The sequence below is a fragment of the Poecilia reticulata genome, linkage group LG3 (assembly GCF_000633615.1).
Source record: "Poecilia reticulata strain Guanapo linkage group LG3, Guppy_female_1.0+MT, whole genome shotgun sequence".
Lineage (NCBI taxonomy): Eukaryota > Metazoa > Chordata > Actinopteri > Cyprinodontiformes > Poeciliidae > Poecilia > Poecilia reticulata.
This window is the reverse complement of record NC_024333.1, coordinates 1614703-1625618: the sequence shown is the minus strand read 5'-3', so window position 1 is coordinate 1625618 and position 10916 is coordinate 1614703. Positions and strand designations below refer to the sequence as shown.

At 39.3% G+C, this 10916-nt stretch overlaps 1 protein-coding gene across 7 annotated transcripts in view; it reads right to left on the bottom strand.

Moving 5' to 3' along the window:
- Window positions 1–314: 314 nt before the first annotated feature.
- znf536 (zinc finger protein 536) overlaps window positions 315–10916 on the bottom strand; it is a 234989-nt gene continuing 224387 nt past the window's right edge. For all 7 annotated transcript variants that reach the window (XM_008404913.2, XM_008404917.2, XM_008404919.2 and 4 more), the window contains one exon: window positions 315–1896. In XM_008404913.2, coding sequence (XP_008403135.1) covers window positions 1742–1896 — 155 coding nt within the window. In that variant the 3' untranslated portion in view covers window positions 315–1741. The remainder of the gene's footprint in view (window positions 1897–10916) is intronic.

The following is a 10916-nucleotide window of genomic DNA, read 5'->3' as shown; positions in this document are numbered from 1 at the left end:
CACATACAGTATAGATGTTGATCAAACTAAAAAAAAAAAGTATTATATTTGGACTATACATACCGCATTAGACTATTTTTTTTCTCTGGGTTTTTTTTCCCTCTGGGTTCACAAAAAAATGACAAACATTTCACAATGCCAAGGGACACACAAACACACGCTCATTTTAGTTAATTAACTAGTTTTGTACTGTATAGGTTGGATTTATAATACTATCACAGTGCAAAATACTTCTGAGAATCCAAACAAATGAAAGAAATCAGAAAGGATAAGTCCCTCTATGCATTATGGATCTGTATATATGGGGGCACAGGAGACGATTGTCATCTTTTTCCTCTTTTTTCTCATTTTTTCTCTCTTTTTTGATCAGTAAATGGACAAGGCATTAATGTACAGTACATATAAAAGTTCAAAATAAAGTCAACCCTACATCCTACAGTCTAGCACAGTTACATAGCTTTGAAGTAGCAATAACAGATGACTTGTAATCTAAGGCTATACACATTGTCTTTTTCCAGTTTTATGCTATTTTTTTCTCATCTTAAAGTAAATACATCAAACCATTTTCAGTAGTCAGTAACACTGTGCAACAATGATTGGTGGCAGTATTATACAAACATCTGCAACACTACAGTCCTCCAGGTTAGACATGAGAGATGAAGCAAAAGGGATGTAGGGGTTCAAAGAAAGAAAACTGTTCTTGCTCTTTTTTTTTCTTTTTTTTTTAATTCTTCCGTTTTGAACTTGAGAAGAACGGCGGCCATGTGATTCTACGGCCAATAAACTATCGTCACTCCTCTACTTTCCCTCATGGCAAACATTTTAAATATCGACTTTGTCGCACTGCTGTATATCTTTCTATTTACATCAAGCACCAGAGCTGCGTTGAAAAAAATAAAGAAAACAATTCAAAAGAACAGGTTCTGTAGTGGGATGAAGGTCTGGTTATGGAGGGTGTTGAATTTATAGCAGTTTGAACGTTCAATCTTCGCAATCCTTACTAACACTACCGTCATCAAAAGTAAACCAGTCATACCTACAGAACCATGTTGAAAAAAAAGGACCATGTCTGTAGTTAACCATGTTCAGCGTGAATGATGTGAGACATAAATCATGACAGCTGAAAGGAGAGGCGCTAGTTTGACAGGAATGTGCTTGGTCTCAGTCAACAGTCTGCTAAAGTTTAGTTTCTATTCAGCAGTAGAATACATTCTACCAAGTACAACAGGATAATCTTCACTTTACAGGAAAAGGAAACAGATTTCATTAAGTTTTTAATACTTCAGTCCTAGTTACAAAAGATTTTTTCTAGCTCCAGGAATGTGTCGGTAATGTCAGGGCTAGTTTACAGGAAGTCATCTTCAGACAGGTAGTTTCATCCAAAGAAAAGAAAGAAGACCTGAAGGAAAACAGAAGCAATGCGTATAGGACAACAAAGACAAGATGCATTCAGACCACAGGAAACACAAAGGAAGGTTGCCATTGTCTTAATAAGTGTGCGAGGATGCTTGCAAAAGTTATTAGGTCCAACTCGCAAATTCAAACACTGTCTAGACGTCCCATTTAACAGTTCTCTTTTTCCATTCCCTCTGATGGTAGTAGTTTTCTTTTTCTTTTTTTTTAAATCATCTTAAATAAAGTCTCTGTTATAGTGTTTTCCTTCATTTAACCTTCATCCTCCTTCCATCACCTTCATCGTCGTCATCGTGGTCGTCGCTGAGCCTCGCTCTGGTGGAAGTTGTTAGTCTTTGTTTCCAGCATGGATGTCCAGCCCCTTAGGCTCACCCAGGTTATGGTTGTTAGGGTGGCTAAGATCGTTGTTAAACTGGTTGGGCTCGAGGGTCAATGCGGGGTCATGGGTCATGGGCTGGTCCTCCTCTTCTAGCCACAGATGTGCTGCAGCCAATGAGAGAACAAGAGGCAGATTAGCACTGTGAACATGTGAACACTAACACAAACTGTTCAGCACTGAATCTTGTGGTTACATTTGTGAATGTCAGCTTAAAGTTTTAAACATGAGTTTTAAATGTCACCTGCTGAAGATTAATCTGTAGACTACTAATCAACAACAGTTGTCACTGGAAATTGAAACTGGACCAAGATTAAAGGGGAAGTTCACCGTCCCATAACAACTCTGCTCTCAAAAACATTAAAGCTGTTCATCTAAACACATGTTTAGGAATCTTTAAACCATTGTCTCATTGGAACTGTGATTATTTACACAGAAGCTTATGATTACCGACACAGGAAGTGAAGGTTGGAGGCAGCGCAGCACCAATAACCTTCCTGCATCAAACAAACCTGTGAGCAGAAACACCATCAATTTTCTGCTGGTGCACGAAGTGCTTCCTATCTCTGTTTACTGAATAAATAGTCAACTTCTCTATAAAGCAGAACACAAAGCAGAACTGATAATGATAGTTTATAGCAGTGGTGCCCAAAGTCGGTCCTGGAGGGCCGTCATCCTGCATATTTCTCTCTGATAGTAGTAACAACCTCTTCAGCATGTCAGTGTTCTTCATAGACCTTCTAACGAGCCATCATTTGATCCAGGTGCGTTAAACCAGGGAGAGAACTAAAACATGCAGGATGCCGGACCTCCAGGACCGACTTTGGGCACCACTGGTTTAAAGGTTCATAGCATAGTTTTGAAAAGACTGCTTGTTCGAGCCACCAGTGCCAACTAATCTCAATGTCCACATTGAGATTGTCTAGTTCAGTGGTTCTTAACCTTTTTTGAGGTACCGAACCCACCAGTTTCATATGCGCATTCACTGAGCCCTTCTGTAGTGATAAATAAAATATATTTTTTCCCCCAAAATTCAAGACATAGTTGTGACAGAACTAGAGTCTAGTTGGGTCACCCCAAGATCATCAAGTCTTCTTAAAAGGTAGAGTCTCTGAGAACAGTTCTTCAAAATATAGTCAGTGTTTTCAGCAAAGTTGCGCTGACTGTCCAGGAACGACCCAAGGTATTTAAAATTTACCACAGTTTCAACAGGTTGGCCTTCGAGACAAACTGAAACTACTTTAAGGTCTTGTTTAGATCATTTAATTAGCTCTACATTCTTGTTTGAGAATGAAAAATTAATAATAAATAATAAAGACTGCGGTATTCTGATTTAGTAATGTAATGATAGTTGTGTTACCCCTGAGACCGACTCATCGAACCCCAGGGGATCGATCGAACCCAGGTTAAGAACCACTGGTCTAATGGATACAGTTTGAGAATTATCTATTACAAGTATGGTAATAATAAAATAATAATAAATAAAAAAAACTTTAATAATGTTTTTGTGTTCTGAGTTTGTGTCTGTCTGGCACAACTGTAGTGAGAAGATGATTTTATTTTATCTTGGCGTTTTAAAATGTAGATGTCTGCTGTATTTTCCTTGGAAAAGTAACAAGTTTTGTTGGATAATCTGCAAAAGTAGCAAACTATCAGTGCCTTTCTTTGACTGAGGTTTCATTTTTCTCCACACAAAAAACTATGAAGAAGTTCAAATCTCAGTAAAATTACCTTTTCACTTCGGTACTCAAGTTAAACCAAATCATGTAAAGTCTTATGTTTGTGATATTTAAAAGACTTGCTGCTTTAAAATAGTTTAGTACATGTCTTCTAAGTTACATAACCAGTTAATGATCAAAGGAAAGTTCAAAATAGATTGGCCCAGATGCAAACTAGTGATTGATATGAAAATGGTTTAGTTATCAGTAAGTTAGTACATCTGGAACAGGAACGGGAAAGATTACGTGGTCTCAAGTGGAGGGACGAAGCAGCAGGTCCAGATTTACATAGAACAGGTGATAAATCAGTTTGTAACTCGGGAATCTGGAATGTGGTCTGTCTTTTGGAGGAATGGGCTTCTTTCAGATTTAGATCATATGAGTTGATTCTCTCAACTCATACCAGTGGTAAGCCATGGTGAGTGACTTACTATTCACCAAGACAATGTGAAAGCGACATACTGTATGTCCAGGATTTCCTCTCTATTTGGTTGTTTTGGTGAAATCCTTAATGGAAGAATCTATCAGGCCTGTTGAACATGTCAATCAGGTCAGATCAGATCAGGTGTCTCTGTTCTCTCTGATTCTTTGGGTTCTGGTGGTGCTGCTGTCATTATCATTATCTGCTGTTTTATCATTTTTCTACTTCACACATGTTCTGACACTGTATTATCCCTTAATTATAACTGGTGCATAACCCCTTATTCTGTGTCAGGACCATTCAGTGGACTGAGGCATGAAGAACGTGAAGATCAAGGAATAAAGGGATGATCTGAAAAAGTGCAAGGAAAGAACAACCAGGACTTGTGAAACTCCAACACAGCACATGTTCTGCACTCTGGTATCTGCCTGATTATAGTAAATGAGTAACTCCTCTCCTGATGGAGCCACTAATGCCCATTGGTCTATATTCTAGACATGGCTGCTCAATGCAAGGAGAATTAGTTTCACATCTCAGGCTTTTCTACATGTGAACTAATTTAAATCCTAAACATTCATTCCAGATGCATTAAATGATTAGTCAGACTGTATATCTAAACTCCCTGTCATTTTATTTGCTTGTCTTAGGATTCCTTCTGCTTCCTGTAACAATCACTACGGTTTACTAAAGCAAGATCACAGCTTTAATAAACTGCAGCATCAATTGAATAAATCCACTTCTAATTGCAAACAGTTTTTTTCTGTCTTGCACATAGTAGTGTACAAAGTGACTTCCTTATTTGAAGATAAATAAAATATCTTCATTCTGAAAACAGAAGCTGGAAATGCATTATAGTTATGACACCTGGGGTAGTAGTTTCATATGAGTTACAAGCAACTCACTTGACTCAATAAGCGTGACAAGCAGCGTGACAGTGTGAAAATTGAGCGGAATGATTGAATTAAAAAAAGAACTAAAAATAAAAATGAAGTATTGTAAAACAGCTGGAAATAGATTACGTCCAGAAGCACCGACAACTTTCCCCTCACCCCTCCCACACACACACATGCACACACACACACACACACACACACACACACACACGCACACCCACGCACACACATTTGCACTTTCATTCCCTCAGCAACTTATTTGGAAATTATTTTGCAATAAAACACCACCAAGAACATTTGCATGTCATGCTCTTTTAAAACTGCCGTTATGAATCTGACAAAATCAAATTAAAACACGAGTTTATTTGAGGCGCACTCTCTCCCTCTCTCCCTCTCCCTCTCTCTCTCTCTCTCTCTGACTCTCTCTCCCTCTCTCCCTGACTCTCTCTCTCTCTCTCTCTCTCTCCCTCTCTCTCTCTCTCACCCCAGTACAGATATGGGTATCAGAATGAACGGAGTTAATAACAAGATAAAACATCTCTGAGACTCAATGCTGAGTAATAACTCTGCGGCCGTCTGTTCACTGAGGAAATAGCTCCAACATGCACTAACTTCCCTCCCCTGTAGTCTCATAAGACTCTGCTTATGCCCTTCAAATTCCTCGGTTGATTAAAAAATAACACTAAAAAAAAGTTTCCTTTTGATATCATTAACATTTGTAGAATAAGTAGTATATAGCCTATAACTAGAATTATTTTTTTTCAAATTCATGCTGCACACACTATTCATTTCTGGACTAACATGATGTTATTCACAGCTACAACCACAAGATGGTAAACTAAGACAGTAAATAAGACACTGGAAGCTTCCCGTAGCTTTCCATGCTCGTTCATTTAACACACCTGTCTCCTTTAATGGTTGTTTAGTCTCGGCATTGCAAAATTGAAAGTTGCACCTCAGTGAGAAGCTAATTTAGCTCTTTTAAAAGCCTTTCGTTTACATTGCCAAATTTTGCCATGAGATTGTTTTTTTGTTTTTTTTTATTTATTTGATGTGCAAAATCTGTGAAAGCTTTAGCAAAAGCAAAGTTTCCTTTTTTTTCCCCCTGAATCTTCAAAAAGTATTTTGCTTCTCCCCAAGGGCACTTCCTGCCTGTGACTTCCCTGTAAAGAAACTTCCTGTAACGAGCTCCAGATTAGGGCCCCATATTTGATTTTCACTGTTCATTAACTAAGCCACCTGGAATGTTATTATTTAAGCATGGTGCTCCTTCTCCCCAAACAACTGCCGCTGCGAAGGAGGGGTAAGAGATTTCCTGGCCAACTTTATAGGTTTAGCATAACTTCCCCCCCACCATCACAGTTTTTAATTTCCCATTCGGGTAGACGGCAGATGCACCTAACAGACACAGAAAACCTGCCTGGCATTCATTTATCACATGAATGCAAGGCTTATCTCTTTGTTTTCATCAAAGCGCCCTGGGGGTGGCGAGGGAAGATGCAGCGTGAATACATGATGGTTATAAGATGGCAGCGTGATTCAGATAAACATACTTGTCACTGGAAATAATTTACAGCACATGCCACATTCCTATGTAATGACATAAAGGAGCAGGGCGCCCTCATGTGGCATTGTGAGAGATGGCAGATGGCAGGAGAGGTGTGGGGATTTTGTGGGAGAGGACCTGGGAAAGCAAAACATATGGTGTGAGGACACCCAGCTCCAGGATCCATCCACTGTTAATACATGTGTCATGCTGAACAGAATGGATAAATGGGATGGAGGAAGGAACAATGGTGTACCACTTCACTCTGAGCCTGTGTGGAGAGACCGCACGGGAATAAGGTGGTGGAGATATGTGTGGAAGTGTGAGCGGAAGAAACATAGTCCCAAAGGACAATGTGGCATCAACTGCAGCTATGTGCATAAAAAACAACAACATTCAGTGTTTGATGATGTTGGAGACAGGACATGTTCAGGTTCCAACAGTAGATGTTATATTTATATTTAACCTGAGTATCTAAAACTCTCATTATATTTTATCAATTTAGATTGAATGAAATTGTGCTTTATGTTCCACATCTGCTCTGACTCCACATCAGCAAACTGTGTGGAGTTTGCAGGTGTAGAGACAGAGAGAATAAATCCACTTTGTTGATTTATTTGGTTTTCAGTGGATGAATAAAAAAAAAAAAAAACAACTCCAAATTTAAACACAACTCCAAAATAATGCATTTTAGAAATTGAACATTTTATTGCCTAAAAGTATAGCCTTCCTCTAGTATTCGCTTTTCATATGTATATATGTTAAATGCTAAATGGTTGTCGTTTTGCTGAAAGAAAAGCAAAAGGTAATTTGCTATTCAACAACATTTCTTTTTTGAGTCTTTATAACAAATAATCAATGATTAAATTAGTTGATCACAATTAATTTGATTAATCATTTCAGCCTTTGTCTGACCCCTAAATATCATAAACCCTGATACACACAAATACTGCAAATATGAGGGCAATAAGATGAATGCTAACATTAGTAGCACGCAGCAGTTCTTCAGTGTGTTTCAATGCTTTTTCTATGTGAAAACACAGGATGAACGGTGGTTGAGGAGTTGGGGCGGTTGGGTTTACTGTGATCCCTACATGGTTGGTAACAAACTGTTTCTAACATCTCTCCAGCTTCATGCCGTTTGCTGGATTCCTTGGTTTCCACCTTTTCCAATGATCTAAAACAAGTCTGAACATTTGCAGTTACACATCAACTCTAATCACACTGCAATACAACAAAATCATAACAAGTATTTTTATCTCTTTTCTAGATCAAATATTTGAGTACACTTAAAAAAAAGCAAAGCTAACATAGAAGTATCATTTTAGCAAAATAAATATGATTTTTTAAGTCAACGATTCTTGAATATAGATACAAATGTAATAGTTCCACTGGCAGATTTTTTTTGCCAGGACATTTAAAAAAAAATTTAAGTGAAAAATATGCCAGTGGAATTATTTTTTTTTTAACTAATCTTTTTTTTAAACCATGTTCAAGAATTATTGGCTTAAATAATTCTTTAAAAAATAATACATTCCTAAGTGTATTTGTCCTTTTAAATGAGTTTTGTTTTATTGTAAGCATACAAAAATATCTGAGTTAGAAACTAGACCAAAAATTCCTGGTAAGATTTTGTCTTTGCATTGCAGCGCCCCATGTGTGAACTTAAAAAGTTCAGTTTTGGGCTTATGTTCATTTAAACAAAATGAATTGTTTAAATTCACACAAAGGTGTCAGTCGAAATATCCGACTGAACAGAAAATTGACAGAATATATCAAGCGTTGTCTCATCTGGACATGAGGTGTTAGAAAGCCATGAAAGACCTGTGTGAACTCTGTCCATGCCGCTGGAGTTACTCATGGCTGCTTTGTTCCTTCTCACAGGCATCTGGGCTCGACACTTGCAAAAAACTGTTGTTCTTGGCAAAGCCCTGGCTCATTGTACAGCCCAGCATTTATAAATATGTAAATATGAGCAGCACTAGGCATAACACAGGCTGCTTGTATACACTGAGGAGGAGCGGCGAGGAAGTGAGTGCACCCCTCGCCACCCCCGCTCCCCCCTTCCCAAAATTGTATTTTTAGATGGTTTTAATGAATACAGGATGTTTATAGTTACCATTCCCTGTGATTCGCACAAAAGACTAGAAAAATCCACATCCATACCACCAGCCCACCCCTCCTCTTTCACCCTTCCCACCCCCCTCAATCCCTTAAAGCATTACTAAAGAAGGAGAAGAGGTGAGGAAGAAAAAAAAAGAAAATTTGTGGTAAAACGCAGCAGGATTATTGTGCTCTCAGTCTGCTTTCAGCTCAGATCCTTATTAGACAAACACAGCGCGGTGTTAAGGTGCAAGAAAGAGTGAGGAAAACTCCCGCGCGCCGGTGAGGAGTGTGTGTGGCGCGAGGTGCCACGTGCAGAAAGAGAGACAACGAGATCTGCAAAGAGAAGGTTCCTCAAGAAGCCGCTTCAAGGCACGTCGCAATTTGTGTGTTATGCCTGCTCTTTAAAGTTGCCAAAATAATACAAAAGCCGAATCAATACGCACGAGAAGTGAGCAGAGAAGGTTAGCTGTTTTCTGCTGCCTGTGATAATTTGCTTTTTTTGTTTTTTCCAGCTTTTCTTTCTTGTCTGTGATGACTCTGTGTCAACTTGTTTTCTTTTTATAAACTCGGTTTTTGTTGTGCTGCAAACTCACGGGGTCTAGTGCGAGGTGATACCTATGACAGGATGATTTGATTCAGAGCAAAAGAGAGAGAAAGAGAGAGAGAAACTGGAAAAGACGGTAAAATATAAAAAAAAATGATTGCAGTTGGGGGGGAAATACAATGAAGTCAATGTTAGTGGCCTCTTTCTATCTTTCGCTGTCTGTCTCCAAAACTATTTCTGAGGCTAAAAGATTGCCGGCTTGATAATACCTCCGCTGAGCAATTTAAGCCCAAACACTCTGATGCTACAATCTGTCTTCTCTGCCTGATAGCGCTTTTCTCTCCTCTTCTCTCCAAATTACTTTCTTTCATATCTAATTATATTTGCTAATGATCTTATAAGAGAATAATGGAATGTGCTTGATCTATTACCTTTTTTTTTTCAATACATAAATACAATGCGGGGGGAAATGACTATTGGAGACAGGAGGAAATGTTTTTTTTATGTTTTGCATGAGAGGGAAAATGAAGCTGAGAGCTGCAGGGTCATTAATGGGTGATGAACGCAGAGGTCATCTCTCACATTCTCTTTGACATTTTTCTCATCTGACGTGCAGAGACAATCACAAGCTCATCCTCGCTCACTTCTTCCGCAGTGCTTCACTTTCTCTGTTCTAATCTTTCAGATATTTACCTCAAATCTCCTTGATCCTGTGATTGAGACAGAACCTTGTGAGGTACCGGTTTGTTTATTTCCTTGGTGTTTTTGTTTGTTTTTTTTTTTGTCAAAAATGTGGATAACATAGTAAAGATGACAATTTCTTGAATTAAATCTACAATCACTGACCAAGGCATCCATCTCTTACAGCTGCCTAATAATCCATGCAGGATTGCTGGGGAGGCGGGGTACGCCCTGGACAGAGCACTCGTCTGTCACAGAGCAACAGAGAACTATAACCACACACACACACGCACGCACACACACACACACACACGCACGCACACACACACACACACACACACACGCACACACACAACTGAGGGCAATTTAGAGTGGCAAATTAACCTTAACATGCCTGTTTCTGAGCTGTGGGAGTAGTAACCCACACATGCAGGATTCTAACTCAGTACCTCCTTGCTTCAAGGCACCAGCCAGCGACTAACAGCTAGGCCACTCTGGCTAAGAATGCAAAGGACGAAATTCAATAGCTAGAAGGTTAATATGGATGGGATTGGGTACGAAAGCAAACCAGAGACAGTGATGAGGGCAAAAGCAGGTCAAGGATATAACTTAGTGCTAGAGCCTCTCTGCTGTCCTCTGACTCCCAGAAGTCTGAGCCCACTTGTGGTCAATGCACTGCTTCCAGTCAGCACATGAGCCAACAGAACCCATTCCAAGGTTCGGGGATGCTAAAGTAATGCTGGATTCAGATCTTAACTGCTTAAGCAGTTTTAACCATGAGCTTTTCGTTTTGTTGTTCTCTCTTTCTGCAGGTGTAGAGGCAGACTTCTAGGCTGTTGGCTAAATTCTCTCCTAAGTCTTTCTCTCCTCTACGCCTGTCTCCTTCTTCCCCTTTAAGCCTTTTCCCAACCATTCTTCTTTTCTCCTATCTTTTCCATTTCTGTGTCTAATACATTTGAAATGAACCCAAAGCAGTTTCACATAAATTTGTATATATATGTCAAGTGGAGCATCATGGAGAAAACCGTAATATTCCACTTGTGAAAGTAAATCTGTTGGGCCTCATCTTGACACTCAGACAATGATTCCACACTGATGGACAAAACACACACACACACACACACACACACACACACACACACACACACACACACACACACGCACGCACACACACACACACACACACCCAACCCCACACACACACACACACACACACAC